This window comes from Erythranthe guttata, chromosome 4 (assembly GCF_056151865.1).
Source record: "Erythranthe guttata isolate IM_541 chromosome 4, IM_541, whole genome shotgun sequence".
NCBI lineage: Eukaryota > Viridiplantae > Streptophyta > Magnoliopsida > Lamiales > Phrymaceae > Erythranthe > Erythranthe guttata.
Window position 1 is genome coordinate 5429331 of NC_142536.1, and position 18884 is coordinate 5448214.

Consider the following 18884-nt stretch of genomic DNA (forward strand, 5'->3'; position numbering starts at 1 on the left):
TCACCTCAGAACCAATAAAATACAAATCGAAAATACACAAATATATGCATAAAATTGTTATCATGGTAATCTCCACGAAATTCATAACTGATATCCGGGAATTACCCGTTGAATATTGTTCTTTACCTGTACATATTGATTGTATTATTTTTTCTGATTATATTGATGTGCCTTATACTTTGGCATTTTATTCCTTATCGAACGATCATTCTCTAGATGGTCCAACAATTCCAAGTTCAATTCCGAGTTGAACACCTATATTGTGATTATTATTTTATTCGTCTTGTTTTCCCTTGTACTCCTTAATAAGTCCACTTGGACTTGCTCCTTTATTTTCATTCTTATTCTCAATAACAGGTGCATTAATGGACGATTATGTTGATGGCTCTTAGGAGTAGAAGTTATTTAGAGATTTTAGAGAGTTTAATCTAGTGTTGTGTTTAAAAATGATTGTAATTCGAAAACTATGAATACGAAATTAGTTGTGGCATTTGGTTGTCACATGTATTTGATTTAATTTTTGAAAAATTAAGTGAGCGACATTGTATTTATCGGAAGTCATTGTTGTAAAGGAAAAAAAAAATTACAGTGCATTTCTATAGTAGGCTTCATCACTATTTTGAAATCATTGGGCGTTACACAACCCAATGATTTCCTTTTAAATGTTCTAGCACATAAATGGAACCATCCGTCATCCCCAATGCCAATTGTGCCTTTTCGGGGTGCACCGCAATAACTGCGGGGTACACCCTTGTGCTTGAACTGCTTGAACTGGAAATGGACCAAAAAAATACATATATTATTTTCAGTACACAACATATACTTACATGTATTTCTTTTTTTATAGCATACGTTTGGAAATTTGTTTTTACCTGATATTATCAATTTGGTACGCCGAAGAAGCAATGTTGCAATGTAGAACAAGATAAGCAGACGTGTATATGCACACGCTTCCATCTTTGAAGCATGCGTATATGAAATTTCCATCTGCTGAAAATGTTGCATCCGTCATTGGAGCAACGGCAAACTCCATGGTATCGCGCTGCGAGTATAAGCGTGTAAGAAAATGATACAAAACACTGAATCTTATTATAATATGCCGTAGAAAATATCGGATTACCTTATGCAATTCCTTCAAGTTTTTCGCTGCATAGACTGCAAGTTGCCTTGGATGAACAACGAGGAACTGAAGTTGGTCAACGTAAAAATGAAGACTTGTATCATCGTGAGGTACATGCAAACATCTCGAATCTTTCTTCATCCAGTCCTTGCTTCCCCACACGCAGAGCTGGAGAGTTGATAAAACAAATTTATCGTACACTAGAGAGCCACTTATCAATTGGTTGGGAAAACTATACTGTATATTATAAAGTCGAGTTATATTACTAACATTTCTAGGATAATCAAATATTAATTGGTATTTGGAGTACAGAAAACTGAACAAAAAAACGCAAGGAGTTCTTGTTACAACTATAAATACACAACATGATGGGAATAGGGGTGTAAATGAACCGAGTGGTGTTTTAATAAGCAATCGAGTCAAGCTCGGTCCGAGCTTCATAGCTTATCAAACAAAAATATATGTTCAAACATGGTTCGTTAAATTAATAAACTTTAAATGAACAATCTTGAATCGAGGGTCGAGTAGTTTGAATTAACTTTCAACCTTAAATGCGAACAACAATAATAAGTAACTACTTTAGTTACTAAAGTACCCTTAGTAGTTACTAAGTAAAGAACACTACATACCTTTACAAGGTAAACAAGAACATAATATCAAAACACAGACAATATTTGTCTACAACTCAGTTTCAACAGAAGACAAATTTTAGTTGATTGCTACCTGAGAATCTTTGCCGGAAGATACCAGCACATCTAACAGATTTGAAAAAGCAAGGCCGCTGACTCTCTCTGTATGCCCGCCTTCGAGAATTTCATTCAGCTGCATGGAATCAGTAAAGATTATCAAAACAATAATTAGCAGCATTCCCAACTTTTAGGAAATACAATGAGTTATGATACCACAAAGTTCTCGAATATAAAAATTGTCGAATCGTCCATCCCGACAGCTATTATGTCATTGTTCATGGGATGGATTGCTAAAACTGTTGGTGCTGGATGCGGCTTGTAAATATGTTCCCCTCTCTACAGTTATCCACAAAAATGATACATATTAATATGCATGTCAGATGCTCAAGGGAAGAACAATATCGGTTTGCATTTTTAATTTATACCTTGTAAGTGTTGGTGTCAAACGGCGACAGACCTGCTCCTGGTGCCATCGATATTAAGGTAGACTCGTCTGCGTATAACGCAAAGCAAGATCCACCAGGTTCTGATATTTCATCTGTGTTTTGATGGGCCATCTTCCGCCCTACAAATGGCTCCCATAATGCAGGGGGGAGTCTAGGTGGAAATTCTGCTCTTGCCTGACATAGATTTGCATGTTAACGTGTTAAGTTAAGCCTTGAATCAATCACATTACTAAATTTTATAAAGAATTACTTACATCGTTTTCCCATCTCCACACATAGTGGACTCCACTTAGTGTCATCGCCAATAAGCAATAGTTGCATTTCATGTATTTTAGACACGATATTTTAACAGCCTTTTATCAGAAAATAATATCAGTTCTTGTTATACCCAAAAAAAAAAAAAAAAAAAAAGCAAATAAAAAACTAACCCCCATCATTGTGTTTTCGATCATCATGCTGTTTACTTCTTCGGCTTTGCTAATTTTTTTATAGATTTCAGAATCTCGCTCAAGGAAGCTCTGGAACTCCTCGTATTCCGTCCGACCGATGTCATATAGTAAAGTTTTCACTTCCGGATTCTCCCTAGGTTTGCATGAAGACCAAACCTGCCAACTTACTGCGTGAGACATCAACACATGCAACCTTGCATGGTCTACTTTGGGATACTCGGGATCGCTACCCGTTATATTTGTCACCTCCTCCTCAAACCTGTACACGATATAACAACTTTAATTTATAACTAAAACTGCATTAAGACATAATACAAAGCTTACGTCTTAGCTGCTTTCGATTTTTTCTCTCGTAGGTACTTTAGTACTAATATTCGCAAATCTCTGTCTATTACTTGGTCCATTTTTGGATCTGAAATTCCTGAAAAGATACATGATTCAATAGAATAAAAGATTAAATTAAAGTGGAAATCCTGGTAAAGCTCAAGAAAAGGAAAAAAATAACGTTGATCATACTGTATCTGGATTATCTTCTCGAGTAAGTGATTGATCACAAGATGAATTTCTGGTGGTTATCGGTCAGCTCACTGCGTTTCTTGCACTAGAAGCCCTGCATATGGATTTATCGAACGTATCAGTTCAACACAAACAGCAAATAAGAAAATATGAGAAAGATCGAAATGAAAGAAAATATAATTTATGTATCAAAATATTGATCAATCGAGCAGCAAGAAAAGAACTAACGAAGACAAATAAATCGTCAAGAACTTAATGAAATGTGCAGCGGGAATAAACACTACCGAGATCGTGAAAGAAATCAGTTCTCCACTCGATAAAAACTTGAGAAAACATGGAAAAGATCTCTAATTGATCGATCAAAGCGAGTAGTACAGTAAATGAGTAAACTAAAGTGGAAACCGTGGTGTCGAATGAGAGGCTGAAAACATACATGATTGAACATGATTCAAATCGCAGCAAATTAAAGCTCAAGAAAAAAGAAGAAAAAAAATAACGTTGATCATACTGTATGTGGATAATCTTCAACATGAAAAGCAAACAAAGAATCACTAACGCTGATAATTGAATATTGAGATTTCAAAACACAGAACAATAACTCTCTATCAAATATGTTTGAACAAAATAATCTAATAATATAATAATAACAATAGAAGATTTAACCCTAATCAGTATCATTGGAAACTGCATGATAAACCTTGTCAAAAGCATTCACCAGAAATCACACAAGACATTCAAAATCATGCAATCTACTTCAGAGATTGGAAGAACTCACTGAGTCGCCCCCTTGAGCTGAGTCAATCCCGAGTTTCACAATTACTTCAGAGAGACGAGGGTTTCACAAAAAATGGAAGAAGAGAGGGAAAATGGTTTGTATATATAGTACGTAACCGTCGATTCCAGCAGTTGGTGCGTAACGAATTCTGTTGCTTCGAAATTTCCCCCAATATTTTTTTTCTTTTTTTTTTTTTTCTAATGTGCAGAGCAGAGCGACGGTTGGTTCTCCGATTCATTACCATCGTCGATTTGCGGAGGAGGCTTACCAGCCGTACGATCGTTTCCGAGGTCTCTCCTTTCACTTCACAATCGTGGTGGCTTCAAAAACCCCTCTCCAGTTCGGCAACTCTGTTTTGCTGGTGCTCTTCAGAGTATTTGCAAATATCTATTTTTTTTATTTTATTTTTATTTTTTTATTAACAAAATAGGTAAATTCCAAACGCCCCTGAGGTATGGTCAAATTACGAAAACCCCCTCTTATTTGGGTAATTACAACCACCCCTCAACTATAAATCATTTTACACGTCCACCCTTGCGGTTTCAAATTTAGTGGAATCTTCGAGATTATCTGGAATATTATCACTTTTGTACCCGTTCTTTCCCATTCGAACTCTATATTTTGAAGCAAGATGACTGTAATATGTGTATTTTTGGCTTGTATATATCCGATTGTGGTGCATCAGAAACTGTAATTTTTACACAAAACGAGTACAAACTATAGCACATTCTACAAAATTTAGATGATTATGTTGAACTTAACGCCATAAGGGATTAAGGGTGGAGGTGTAAGAAAAAATCATAATTGAGAGGGGTAAATATAATTATCCAAACAAGAGGGGATTTTTCCTAATTGACCATACCACAAGGGGTGTTTGTAATTTACCCTTAACAAAATAATCAAAAGTAATGCGATAACCTCCGGTTGTTTGAGTTGCCTCTAATCTTATATATCTTATATATAAAAGAAAGGAACGCTAAGTAACCCTAAGAAACCCTAATGTCATTTTTGTAATTATGTATTTTTAAATATATTTTAAATCGTAAAGATATAAATTCGATTTGTTAAATATTAACCAATTAAACTGTTTAGATTATAAATCTTACTACATAAAATTTAAAAAACTAATATTATATAAAATATGAATAGCATTATATTCTTAAATTTTACTATGTTAATGTATTATATTTTTTTTATTATGTATTAAATTGATCAAAAAAAATTACTTTTAAAATACGATCTCGTGCACAGGGAAAAATGCTAGTATTTATAATATGTGCTAACAAACAAAAAAATTGAATTCTACCCGAAAAACTAAGAAAGAATGATCTGGACGAAAAGGTCAACGGTCAACTTAGTTGACGTGGCAGGTGACAGCAGCCAGGCCAGGAGAAGAAGCACTGACGTGACAAATGACAAAGCAAGAATAAGCTGACTGGGCGATATCTGGATGACGTCACAATGGCAAAATAGCCCGGATCTATATATATATATATATAACAAATAATTAATGCCCTTTTCGTTTTTTTTTTTTTTTTTTTACAATAGTCACTAATTACAAAATTGTTGGTCACAACAAACATGAAATAAACAAGAAAACAGCAGCCATCCAAACAATTTGTCTGCAAATTGTAATCCTTTTTGCAAGTGAATAGTCTGATTTTGTACTTGCTTTTAGCACATGATCATCATCATCTAGTGTAGTAATGTGTTGAACTGAGTTTGTAGGCACATTTTTGGGTGAGTCACAATGCCCAATTCCAGCACTAGACAATGTGTCCAAATCATCCCCAAGCCCACTTTTTGCATCATAACATAGCCCTATATTGTTACCAAGGCTCAATTTTCTCCCCATTCTCCAAACCCTTTCTCTTCGAAACGGGACGGGCCCCGTCAATCTGTTGTTGTCGAGTTTGAGCTCACTTAAACCGTTTAAGTTTGAAAAACTCGACGGTATTGTGCCGTTTAGTTGGTTGCCGTTGAGATGGAGAACCCGTAATCTTGTGAGCCGGCCCATTGACTCCGGAATAGGCCCGCCCAAGTTCATATTCGATAATCCTAAGATCATTAGATTGTTTAATCCTTCGAAAGCATTATCCGGGATTACGGTGGATACGAATGGATTGCCGTTGAGGATAAGGGCTTGGAGGGATTTTAGGCCGTTGAGAGAATTAGGAAAGGGGCCCGCTAGTGCATTGTAACTCAAATCGAAGAGAACGAGGTCTTCGAGATTTTTTATGTTTGGGATTTGACCCGAGATTCGATTCCGGCTCAAGTCGATTTTCATGAGAGAAGTAGTGCTTAAAAGAGGGATTGGGAGTGGGCCCATGAGATGGTTTTGGTTGAGGTCTAGCACGTTTAATGATGGGAAAGAAATATTAGGAATCGAACCGGACAATCTATTGCAGCTCAAATCCAATGACCTTAGACCGGTGATTCGGCCCAAGGAAACGGGAATCGAACCGTTGAGATTGTTCCTGTGAAGATCAAGGACCGTCAAACGGGTCAAATTGCCTAATTCATGTGGAATTGGGCCAAAATGCCCGTTTTCTCTTAGCACTAACGTCTGCAGAGAGGGGCCCAATTGGCCCAAAAAAGACGGAATGGGCCTACTGTTATCGCTGAAACAACGGTAAAAAAACAAGGTCCGGAGGTGACGGAGCTTCGTTATGGAAGGTGAAATGTAGGACCGGGTCGGGTCGCAGGTCGGAAAGGCCGTATCGTCAGACAATGCCCCGAAAGACAGCGACACCACATGAAAGATGTTGTCTTTATCCGGCATGCACTCGATCCCGTGCCAACGGCCCCGGCACACGTCTGGGATATCAGTAGCCCAGACGTTGCCGGTGGCTCTCATAATATCGTAAACCGCTTCTTGCTCACCAGCATCGGTGCGGGCCCCGTTGCTGGATGCCGACAGTCCAGGCTGGGGCCCGTCTTGGAGGCTCGAGGGCCCACCTGAATCCGACATGATTACGGTGAACGAGAAGCACAGTTGAGTGTTTAGCAGTAGTAAGATGAGCAATGTTGTAAGAAGGAAGTTCATTGTTTTCTTCTTTTTTGGGTAGAAATTGTGGAAGGATAAGTTGGGTATAAGGGGGTGTTGGTTTAGGAATGTATATATAGGTAAGGTATTTGAGACGAGATTTATTGTGGGGGGGGAGTTGGTGAATACATTCAAGTAGGCTAATTATGGAGTCACGAGCATTGAGAGGAGTTTGAATAATAAATGTTAGAATTTCAGCATTTATGTCAATCACGGAATTTATCATTTTTCAATTTTAAAATGTCGCAATCTTGTAATTTATTTAGGGATGTTTATCGGTTTGGTAAATATTAAATGTTACAATAATTTATATTTGCAAATAAAAATAATTAAGTCCTCTAAAAAATATTAAATTAATGAATTAATATATAAAATTATGAATTAAGGTTAGAACTTGGCCAAATGTCAAAAAAATCTGTATATTCAATTTCTTGACCGAAGTGGGTGTGTGTTTCTCAAGAAGATATAGAATTTCTTCCGGTGGATTAAAACTAAGATTTCGAACCGACAATAATAGTTCCATCATGTAATTAATTGGAAATCATAGTTCCATCCTGTCAAAAGCAAAACCTAGTTCGAAACGACTCCACTTGCTAAAACTAATCAATAAACTTCTAATATAGGACGCAGTCACCAGATACCGCAGAACAGAACTGTAAACATAACCTGACAAGAAAGTCCAATAACGGACAACACTTTTAGCTACGGTATATTTCAAAACGATGCTACAGATTCAACCTTAGTTTTCACAAGTAGCCGATAAGCGATGTTGAACGCTTCACATCCTTCGGTACAACAAGACACATCTCATCCGAATACACGTATTTACAAAAGACAAAGTCGAGAAAATTGCTTTCTTAAAATGGTTTGTTGTAACAAAATCAAAAAGACACAGACGAATATCTGAAACAGATTAGGTGAAGGTATCTTCCCTATCACCCTCAGCAGTGTCACCTTCCTCCAAGTTACTGAATTCCAAGAAGTGCGTTGGCCGATGGTCCTCGTGATAGTACTCCCGTGGAGTTCCCAGTTTCACACCATACCTCATGCCAGGAGTATGTTTTACACCCATGAAATTGTAGTTCCAAGGACCATTATCAGGAATCTGAAAACGATACCAAAATATGAGAAGACAACGCCATGCAAAAAGAAAAATTATATTTTATATATATGCAATGGCACGAATAGAATCTTGAAACAAAAACATTACCATGTAGAAACCAAGAAAACGGTCACTCAAGAGCATTTGAACTTTCTCGTAGTAAGTTGGGAGGTAACCATGCGGATTACTAGCGGCATCGGTGTTGCTCTTGCCCCATTCGTACCCAGATGGGGTCAGCTTATATGCAGTCAAAGAACAAGAACCAGGAGTGAAACTGCACGTCAGAATTATGCATTTCTCTCCATCCCATTGTTTGTTGTTAAATAGGACCTTAGCATGAGCAGCAAGATCCTACATTTGAAAATTTGTCACAAAAAGTTAATATATAGAGTTGATTATAAAATCACACAAAATGAATGGAAGGGGTTTAAGTATTATCTAAACCTGTGGTGATAGCTGAGGAAGTTCATTTGGCTGGGTATGCATCCATCCTAGAGGCTCCAAGTCATTCAAGAAATCGTGTTCGGGTAGTGCTGATGGAAGATTAACCTGCTGGTGAGTACCCCACTGAGGTGGCATGGCGATACAGCGGATCTCCTTCACCTGTGGATTGTCTGGTGGACTTACACCGTAAAGGTATCCCGCAATCTGAGTGCGCAGGTCCGCTATGCATATGAACTTCTTCAAGACGTTTTTGGGCATGATATAAGTATACCCCGTTTCCTGCAAGAAGAATTAGCCCGCGAAAATTATTAGAAAATTTGTTTTTAGTGAGTTGTGAGTATAAAGAAAGACAATTTTTTTAAGGATAAAGAAAGTACCTTAATGTCTTCCGAGTTCACGTATATGTGATTAACCCGAAGATGGAGATTGGTGGCAGATATAGCTCTTACACGCCAGTCAGTTTTCGACCCGAATGCAGCTTGTTCGTAAGGACTCGTAGTGGTCACAATCAATTCCTCTCCGTGCACATTTGTGGTCTTTGTGGTGACTGCTGTGAGTTGACTAGCCTCCTTCGCCTATAGGAAGCGCATATAAGTCCAGATTATTCAAACTTGATAAAGCATGTAAACAACTGGGAGTAGTTTAATGACAAGAGGAAAGGGAAAATTACCTGTTTCTCTATCTCAGCAATTTGTTGCCGCTGTTGGGAAGGCGGGGTAATCTCAGCTCCAAGAATTATATCACGCATCTCAGACTGGGTTAAAGCAGATGTGTTCACATTGTTCTTCTTCGCATAGTCAGACAGTATCAAATCTCTGAGAGCAACTTCGACCTGCAAGTAAAAGAGAAGAAAGTACATGAGAAATGATACTACTTAGTAAAAAAAATATATATATACATGACGTATGGAACTCTTGTGTAAAAGATGTATCGGTGTTCAACAATCTCACCTTAACCCACTGATCCTCGGACAAAGAAGGCCAGATGTGGTGGGGCTCGGTAACAATCGTCTTGTCAGGCTTTAGCAACATCTTTGCCTTCTCATTGTTGACATGAAGTGCTCGCAAAATCAATATCAGCCTAGAGAAAGCTGTGTACGATGAGATAGTCTTCAACCAATCATCGTATATATTGAACAAGACCATTTGTGGTTCTGTTGCCTTCAATATTAGATCACCAAATTTCTCAATCTTCAAGCAAGCCTGGAATGGCAATTGTAGCTCACTTCCTTTGATCACAATATTTGGGAAATCGAGCAAGTGCACCTCAAGGGGATCCAACATGCCCTTTCGTGTCACAATGATTTGCTTCGGCTGTTCCTCAACAGGCAATGACCGGACCAGAGCAGCCACTTCTTCAGCAGTTTTCCACTTGGCCAGCTGACCAAGACGCTTTTGCCCGGCCCATACACTTGTGTGAATAACCTGTAAAATTCACAGATAGCAAAATTATTTTTATGCAGATACCTAATTATAAAGAAGGAAATAAAGTCAGCAGGTAACGGGATAAAAACCTTTAGAAACAGTTGACCAGTTCTGGGATTGAATATGAAAATGGCACCATTAATAGGTTTGGTTGTGAGATTTCCTTCAAATGTCTTGTGTATTGTGACTCGATACACATTTGTGTCATCCACAAACCAGATTATCTGGTTGCTGAATATCTCCCCATAGTTCTGAGATGATAAATACGGCTCTGTGGGTTCAGAAGAATACAACTGTAGCCCTTTCCTTATCCGTTCTCTTAGAACATATAACGCAGGATTTGACTGCACGCAATACGAAAAAAAAATATTAGCCGCGCTTTCATTTACATCAAGAAGAATTCAGATAGTGCATCGTAAAATAATTAGAAAGAAGTCTCACCTTCATGATTTTGTTCATGGCCTGTGCAAGCAATGGCTTTGACCCAGGGAACCAATTTCCAAATGCAGAATGCAAATTATAAGCCAGATCAAGTCCAATCATAACCCCTGCAAACATCATTTAGGTTATTCAATTTAATTTCAGGTCATTCAATACGGGCTGAAAGCATTAATTATAGAAAGATCATAAATCATGAACCAACATACCAGTTGGTGATGGATAGATTGACATGTTGTCTGTTGTGTAATCCATAAACTTTGCCCTCGTGTATCTCTCAATATCATGGGAATCATAATCACCCCAGCGAAGTTGCACATCTATCCAGTATTTGTTGCTAGCCTTCTGGTCAAACACGTCCTTCGACTCAGCCACCAGACTAGGCTTCGACATGGGCCATCTATGTGCGGCAAAGAGCAGAATGTCAGCACATGAGCTGTTCATTTTGTAACTCTTCCTAGGATGAATAGTTTCTTTCTGTACAGTCTCAATCTCCAATGCATCCAGCTCTTGATCCAAAACCTGGCAAAGATCCATAACCACACTCTCATGTATTTTCTGCCACAAATGAGCCCTGAATATCTGGATCAAAGATATCTTCAGAGTGGGAATCTTTCCATGCATAAAAATCCCAGTGAGATCCAGCTGTACTTGGAAACCAACATATACATTTGCTCTGTTTATAGTAGGTGACCACCAAAGGGTAAATCTCCTATTGGGAATTTGATTCAGTCCAGATCTTTGAGCATTAGTCAATTTCTTGTACTTCATAGACTCCTCAAAACCTGAAGCCTTCTCCCAGAAGAGACCCTCCCACGTCGGGAAGCTGAAATTTAAAACAGCAGCAGTAAGATTTGTTACAAAAAAATCTAAAAAAGATTTTTAAAAAAATTAAAGCATGCATATAGAACGACTTACTATGTTCCCTTGAACAAGGTATGTTCGAGAATTCCTTCTACTCCTCCCAAAGCTTGAATAACATCAGTTCGGTAATTGTTCAAGTTCCACAGCTTCCCGTCATGCCTCTGGTGCGTCCACCAGAATGGATTTTGCTTTAGAACCTGATATTGCTTAAAATCTGTCCTTACTCGCCATCCTTTGTCATACGCAAGCGTGTGGCGATCCTTCTGAAACAGAGTATTTATACGAGGTATCCCACGATCCCATGAATCCTGAAGACCAAGAACATGTAAGTAAGTAAACACAGATAGAGACAAAAGGAAAAGTAACAAAAATGCATTTAGCATTCAACTAAACACAGATGACAACCAAAAAATATAACTAAATCTTGAAGAAACCACCCTCATCCCTAACAGCTAAAAGGAAAAAGATAAATACAATTACGAGAAGTAAATAAAGCACAAAAACTCACTTCCAAATCCTCCAGGGTTAATCGCCTATTCTGTGCTTGTGCCTCCTGCCTCTTCAATGCATATTCAGCCCAAACACGTTGAGAATCAACGAACTCACTCTCCCATGGCTGGCACAGAATAAACACACAGGAGTCAGTAAGCCAAGAAATAACTTGAATGAATCATAATACATCATTATATGAACTCCAAATACCTGAATGTATCGATACAGATTCGGAATCAATTGATCCTCTTCATGACTCATTCCACTTCTAAAATGTGTCACACCGACATCTGTCTGTTTACTATACCGAAGGTCACTCTGGGGAATCAATATATGACCCATTGACAGCATTCCAAGCCCTCCGATTTCTTTTGGTGTGTAAAAGATGACAGGAGGGAACCTAATAGCAGAACAAGTTTAAGATCTGTAAGTAAGAATGACAAGGGCAGAAAATTAAATATAGACAATCAAACAAAGTACATTACCTGCTAGGCATCTTTGAATTCAACCCAATCTTTATACGAGTCTGTATTTTATTTTCACATTTTACCAGAAGATCCAACAACTCCTGCGTGTGCACAGTTGCTTCACGGAAATATGTCATGAGACCTGCAGCAGAAAACCACAGCTTTTCAGCAACAGAAGAGCACCATATAGCAGTCTACTACCAATAACATGATACGAGGCAGAATCAATGTTTGAAACATTTACCTATAAGAGCAGTATTCCATTTGTTGACGATTTTTGTGAACGTTGTTGAACCTGAGGACATGAGAATCTGTCTAACTCGGTTTTCAAACACCTTCATGTGTTCATCGTCTACTCGTAGGAAAGCAACTGCAGTACGTTCTTTTGTTTGCTCATTTTGAAGATTCCAAACTCCATCCCGTGTATTGCTGAATGCCTCTTGAGTCATCCTTATCTTGGGAAGTATACGTACTTCGAAACCAGACCTACAACACAGTAGTTTTTCATTTTTCACACCATATCTCAGAAATTCGGACAACTGTCTTATGAAGGAAATACAGTAAAAAAAAAAAAAAAAAAAAGTAGCGTAAAACTAAACGTACATGCTGAACAGCAAGTTCGGGTTGTCTTTGCTGTAGACAGATACAAAACCATTCTCCCATTCGAGTGTGGTGATACTTCGTGGAAGACGGTTCTTCATATCCCAGAAAACACTTCTACCAAGATTCACTGAAAAAAGACAAAAAAAACAATTAGTACCTATCAAATGCATAGAGAACCACTAAACTAATACTAAATTGTGAAAAGCTATTCAATTTATAGTCACAAGCGAAGATATACCATCATGCTTCATTAGACGCATTCTAGCATCTCGTGGCCAGCACTTCTTATTGTTATAACCAACCATGTTTTCATTGTTGGGATCTGGATGTTCTGTAAGATAGCGCTGAATAAGGTCACGAGCTTCCTCGTGAGTGAAGCGGAACAAAATATGCACCTTCTCAATGTATCTAGAGTAGAGTCGGATAGGATGACGTGTTTCCACCCTAGTGTCGTGAAAAGTAATGAACTCATTAGGCATCTGTGGTGGACCAGCTATTTCACTGGCTCGGGTAAGACCAAGCAGCAGAAGATCCAGGACAAGCCCATAGTACTGCACAACGAATGAAGCAAACTGTAGACCACGTATGAGTCCATAAGAATTTGTGTGACTCATATCCTTGTATGATAAGACGACGTTATTTTTAGCAGTGACATAATCAGCAATGTTATGATCAAGAACCAAACGCAGAAGCCTGCAAAATTGTGGGATAAAAGATCAGAAACGGCATTACAATTTCTTGTCAGCAAAATAGACATTTAGTTTACTACACTCACCTGTTGAGCATGGTTAGATCAATCTTTTCAAAGAATTTCTCAAATTTAGTCTGAAGCATCACGACACACTGGCCATCACCAGTGTCCCATACACCCTGCAAGTTGTTTATGCCCTGACACCATTTGTACACCAGCAATGGTGGTGGTTCAGAATCTGCTGGCTTAATCCAATTTGGAAACAGGTGCCTTTTATCACCTTCATACCACAAGTACTGGTCCAAATATGCATCAGTTATCTTCTCAAGAGGTTCAATCTCATAAACAGGAATAAGATAGCTGTATAAATCCATGAACTCGATGCCGACCTGCAAAAAACAATCCATATTTTAGCTTAGCATGCTTAAAAGAAATAAAATAGAACAGAAAGAAGTTAACCTACAACTAGGTCACCATTTTATCACGTTTGAGCAGGTTAATGAGTTGACACACTGAATAATTGACATATTTTATGAACTGGATGAACTGTTGACCACTTACTTCTTTGAAGGCTCGCTGTGTAAGCAAATGACGCTTAATGCGCGACAGCGCTTCATGTGGATTATCATAAGCCTGCTCAATCAGACCCAACTCTTCTCTTTGAAGCTGGTTTAACCGGACGGCCACACTGTAGGACTCCTTCAGCCTTTCCAGAGCAAGAATGAGAAGCTTTGTATCGTGCTTGTAAGACAGAGGAGGAAAGGGAATAGGAGAGAATTTTCTAGATTCTAGCCAATGCACAGTGGTCGTGTATATAGCCACTGCTTCTTCTGGTGTTACATACGGACCATCCTTTAAATAGTTGTGCTGGCGTTCCTGCAAAAGTGGTAAGCAAGAAACATCATACCGTGTATTCGGGAAGACCTTGGACAGGGGGTCCAGATTCCACTAACAACTTGAATTAAATAAAAGGACGGAAGTACAAACCTGTTCTGCCTTCAACCAAAGACGGGTCAATCTTCCAAGATTCTTTCGACAGACGGTCTTGTCAACTGTTGCTCCCCTTCTAATACGTTCACGATTATAATGAGCAACATTTGTCCACCAATCAGCTTTTGATTTGACATAACGAAGTATCATGTTCTCAATGGGAACTGGCAAACCAGGAACCTGCGAGTCCAAGAATTATACAAAACAAAAGGTTCAGCCACAAACAAAAAAGGAAGGCTTCACAGGTACAAATATCAACTGTCATACAGAAAACAGATTAAAGCAGTACCTTCCAAGGAATATTTGCTTTCCAGCAACGCCATGCTTCACTCAAATGCTGCAAGATAGTTCTTGCTTTATTTGCCTTAATACCCTCTGCATGGAAAATGAGCACTATTAACATAGTAATAGAAAAGACATCTATACAACATGGTTAAAAAGGGAAAACTGGGAAAAGGAAGATGATTGGACACTTGCCTGGCATTGCATCAAGGACATCATGCATAACAGCAGCACGAAGCTCCAAGTCAAAGTGACTTTCAACACGCTGCTTCGTCACAGTTTTAGCAACTCCTTTTGAATGCCGTCCTTCAAATTGCCTGGCAAGTAAGTTCCCCAACCACCTTTCAAGCAGAGGAACTATACCACGAAGAAAGAACAACCATACTCTCCACATGGGTGCCCAAAAACCACATCCAGGTCCTTTCCCAACAGGCCCGGTATTGAATCGGTAGTATATCAGGTGCTTCAGATCTTTGCACATTCGTATCTGCCTCATAAGCCTGTATTTGTAACGGTACATACCCGTTAACTGGCCAACATGTGAAAATATGTATTGCAACCCATCAGCCAACTGAAACGCGTCCACATTTCCCAAACGGAACTGGATATTTGCATCAACGACAAGCTTTGTCAAACGCAGAATTTCACGACAAAGATGGAAGGCATTGCCAAACCGAGATTTTTTGCGTTCCTTAGTGGTTAGGGTCTTCACGGGCTTCAAGTTGAAATTGTAATCAAGATGGAGGTAGTTCAAATTTTTCCTATGGATTAGCAGGTTCAGCATATTGTAACCTTGCTTACAAACTTGAAGACCTGCTTCGGCCCAATCAAGTTCAGTAGTCTGGAAAAACTTCGTAGCTTGAAGAGACCTAAACAGGTGTTTCTTCTTCTGCGCCTTTGGTGGACGGTGGTGCAACTCATTCAGCACAAAGCATTTCAACAGTTTTTGGTAACTGACGCGAACTTTGACAGGGTACGATGGAGGACTGCAAAAAACACACACAAAAAGGAAGAATGAGTAAAAAAAGCATGCTCATGACAGCAAAATTACTTAGTAACTTAACAAAATGCAGAGCATCTCTTACCAGTGCTCCTTGTACCACTCAGACACGAGCGGTATATCTTCAGCACGCCTCATCCGACCAGATCGCATGTTGAAGGGCCGTGGGGCAAACAACAACGAGACTCCAGCAGCAGTAGTGTCGGTGTATATAGGAGTGCTGGTGAGTAATGGTTCAACTCCCTCGGGCAAGACGAAATCATCATCATCGTCTTCTTCGTAGATCTTCTTATCTCGTCTATCTTTATTTGTACTTGTTATTGGGTGAATTAGAGGATCATAATAGAATGCGGGTAAATCGGGATCCTCGGTTTTTATGTACATCACCATTGGAGTGTGATAGATACTAAGCCTTACTTTCCTGGGCCTATTATTATAAAGATGAGGGAACGCAATCCTGTACTCTGTCCTGAGAGGTGAACGGATGATAAGTTTGTTGATGTCGTTAAATTCATTCCAGTCCTCGTCTCCTTTCTCCATGTCACGATATAGAGGCTCAAATTTAGGACCCCCTGTAGAAGTACTATTTATCAGAAACAAACTCATACAAAGATTATTCAAAGCACAACTATAATTTACTCGTCATTGAAATATTTATTACCTAGCTAAAGTAGGAATAACATAACATTGTTCTGGAAAGGAACATATCAACATGGCTTATCCCTACGAATTGAGTATAGCAGCATGCCATGCATATACATGCACATCCAAGTAAGTGTAAGGATCAAAACTAGCATGAAGGTTGTTAAAAATGAAAACTAAATCTAGAGTCAAACTTACCAGGTATACACATGTTCAGGGCTTTGGCTGTGAAGAACGACTCCATGTCAAAAAGGTAAAAGTAATTACGATCAATCAAATCAGAGAGCAGCTGTCCAGCAAGCCGATGAAGTGTTGCCATAATCGGAAGCGAGAGATGCCATTTCCTGTAACTGGGTCCATTTATAAGCTTTGTCTTCACTAGAGGTTTATGGTCATAGAACCAAGTATAAACAGCCGAATCTTCTTCCTCATCCATCTCCAACTGGATTGGCTCCAAAGGATCCACATCTAGGAGATTATCAGCATAATCCAGTGGAGGCTCTTCATCATCAAAAGGTGGAAAACGCATTCTCTTGAAATGCCGTCTGTCTCTCTTCTCTCTTCGCATCATAATCCACATAGTACCCCACTGCAATATTTTCCAAAATTTCAATGATCTCTCATTTAGGAAATATCAGGAGTATGAGAGAGATTGGAAGAAATGGAGAAGTAAAGATTGATTGAAGAGGTCATCGGTGCACCTAAGATGCACACCAGACAGAAGCATACCTGTGCCAAATAGATTGGTTCGACAACCCATGGTATCTCATTTACAAATGTAATAGCCCCAGTGATATGGTAGAGAACCTTCACTTCACGAACCTAAGGACCCAGAGAGGAAGGAAGTTAAAACAAAATATTATGTTTGTTACAAAATCGTTAAAGAGGACCATAAGAGTTACAAAATATTACATACCTGTTCCCACGGCATGGGCATATTTTCAAGAAGTTTGTACACAGCATGTGGTACAAATTTAAGCGCTCCCAAATAAACACGCTTATCGTGTCTATATTTCTTAGATGACATATCACCATGATCCCTGCCCAGAAAAAAAAATCAAATGTTCAGTCAATTGAAACATATATAAGTATATATATACAGAAGGGGAAGAGATACAGACAGAGACACTATATGATCGATTGAAAAAATTACATGATATAAAACATGAACATATGTGTGATACAGTTGCACGTTCTATGAATGAAGCTTAATTCAACAAATCAATCAGAGAGGTCTTATTACAAATAAGAAAAAAGAAACGATATAATCCAAAATAATTAAGAATAATTTATACTGCAAAATCGGTGCACAAATTTTCGAAGAAGAAGAGAACATACATCATGTAAGACCTAGGTATATATATTTTATATATGCACAATTGCGGAAATGTAAGCAGAAACTTCTCTGCGCTCCTTCAATCAACAACTGGAAAAGAAAACCAGCAACAAACTAACCAGGAAATGTAGTCAAGTTCAATAAGATCTTATCAATCAAAATCTAACAAATCTTACAATACCACAGTGAAAAATCTTACAACTAGCCGAAAATCAAGTACAAAAACTTCTGAAGCACAAGCGAAGGCCAAGTATATAACAGCCAAAATAAAATGAAATGGCAGTAACCAAGAGAAATGAAAAACCTACCGAATGATTTTTCGAACATGTTCGGGAGGCATATCCTCCTTCTGCGTCTCCACGAATCCGAACTTCCTCTTATCACTGTACCGCTTCGTGTTGAGCTGCATCCACTTCCTCGCTCGCTCGTCAAGTTGCGACTCACTCGGCACAACTGTGTAAGACGGCGGCACTGTCGCAAGTGGAGGCGGAACAGGTTGCACACCACTAGTTCCGGGAGGAGCCATAGGCGGCATGGCTCCGGCGCCGCCGCTGCCGCTCGTCCCTGGCGGCGCTGGATTACTCATACTGCTGTTCCACATATCCTGCCCGCTGTTGTTGTACATGCTTTTCTAGTGAACTAAAACCCTAAAAACCCTAGCAATAAAACCTCGACTCGTTGAAACGAGATTTTCTCGAAGAAACACACTTGAAATTGAGTGGCGGTGGAGAATTGAAAAGTGAGGGTTTCCCCACAGAGGGAAATTTGGAAAGGGGGGAACTTCTCTCGATCTCTCTCTCCCGGTGGATCGAGGAGAGTGGGAAAAAGTGAAAAACTGAGTGAGAATAGATACGTCTGGTTTTATATAGCGTTGGCGGATGGGTGAAGGCGGTCTAAAATGACCGACTATTTTATTAAATGGGCCGGTTCGCCAATAAAATCTTCTCATAGTGGGCTTTTACTTGAATGTATGTCATTTCAAAATTATCGATATCCCTTTTAATTCCAAAACAATTTTTTATTCCATCTTTCCACAAAAATAAAGTATTGTAATGATTTGTGTAGGCA

General features: G+C 38.9%; 3 protein-coding genes across 4 annotated transcripts; all 3 read right to left on the reverse strand.

The window, feature by feature from the left end:
- Positions 1-490: 490 nt before the first annotated feature.
- LOC105972433 (protein TPR3) lies at positions 491-4384 on the reverse strand. Of its 2 annotated transcripts, none has more exons than XM_012997392.2 (11): positions 3996-4384; positions 3221-3314; positions 3029-3125; positions 2684-2963; positions 2510-2608; positions 2235-2429; positions 2023-2145; positions 1844-1942; positions 1121-1288; positions 873-1042; positions 491-771 (listed from the first exon to the last, which is right to left on the reverse strand). In XM_012997392.2, exons 3-11 carry the CDS (start codon positions 3106-3108, stop codon positions 636-638), a joined length of 1350 nt encoding a protein of 449 aa, XP_012852846.2. In that variant the 5' UTR covers positions 3109-3125; positions 3221-3314; positions 3996-4384; the 3' UTR covers positions 491-635. The 2 variants fall into 2 exon arrangements, with proteins under 2 accessions (XP_012852846.2, XP_088672780.1); XM_088816654.1 differs by having other exon boundaries at positions 4014-4155.
- Positions 4385-5509: 1125 nt separating this feature from the next.
- LOC105972431 (protein TOO MANY MOUTHS) lies at positions 5510-7096 on the reverse strand. Its single transcript, XM_012997390.2, has one exon. The coding sequence runs from the start codon at positions 7039-7041 to the stop codon at positions 5566-5568; it is 1476 nt and encodes a 491-aa protein (XP_012852844.2). The 5' UTR covers positions 7042-7096; the 3' UTR covers positions 5510-5565.
- Positions 7097-7708: 612 nt separating this feature from the next.
- On the reverse strand, positions 7709-18683 carry LOC105972294 (pre-mRNA-processing-splicing factor 8A). The gene is made up of 26 exons (XM_012997231.2): positions 18125-18683; positions 17397-17520; positions 17210-17302; positions 16679-17069; positions 15924-16410; positions 15034-15824; positions 14846-14931; positions 14554-14736; positions 14128-14442; positions 13651-13955; positions 13114-13568; positions 12876-13002; positions 12517-12758; positions 12291-12414; positions 12016-12205; positions 11822-11929; positions 11368-11621; positions 10659-11275; positions 10453-10559; positions 10101-10355; positions 9538-10011; positions 9258-9419; positions 8965-9162; positions 8588-8866; positions 8252-8494; positions 7709-8146 (listed from the first exon to the last, which is right to left on the reverse strand). The coding sequence occupies exons 1-26, from the start codon at positions 18439-18441 to the stop codon at positions 7955-7957; spliced, it is 7119 nt and encodes a 2372-aa protein (XP_012852685.2). The 5' UTR covers positions 18442-18683; the 3' UTR covers positions 7709-7954.
- Between the last annotated feature and the right edge of the window lie 201 nt (positions 18684-18884).

What these genes read in the sequence shown, in the direction of transcription:
- LOC105972433 (XM_012997392.2), bottom strand. Translation starts at nt 3,108, where the DNA reads ATGGACCAAGTAATAGACAGAGATTTGCGAATATTAGTACTAAAGTAC. An exon ending in AAATCGAAAGCAGCTAAGAC is followed by an intron (nt 2,964 to 3,028) that starts GTAAGCTTTGTA and finishes TATCGTGTACAG; the next exon opens with GTTTGAGGAGGAGGTGACAA. An exon ending in TGTGGAGATGGGAAAACGAT is followed by an intron (nt 2,430 to 2,509) that starts GTAAGTAATTCT and finishes AATCTATGTCAG; the next exon opens with GCAAGAGCAGAATTTCCACC.
- LOC105972294 (XM_012997231.2), bottom strand. Translation starts at nt 18,441, where the DNA reads ATGTACAACAACAGCGGGCAGGATATGTGGAACAGCAGTATGAGTAAT. An exon ending in CATGTTCGAAAAATCATTCG is followed by an intron (nt 17,521 to 18,124) that starts GTAGGTTTTTCA and finishes TTTTCTGGGCAG; the next exon opens with GGATCATGGTGATATGTCAT. An exon ending in AATCTATCCATCACCAACTG is followed by an intron (nt 10,560 to 10,658) that starts GTATGTTGGTTC and finishes TGATGTTTGCAG; the next exon opens with GGGTTATGATTGGACTTGAT.
- LOC105972431 (XM_012997390.2), bottom strand. Translation starts at nt 7,041, where the DNA reads ATGAACTTCCTTCTTACAACATTGCTCATCTTACTACTGCTAAACACT.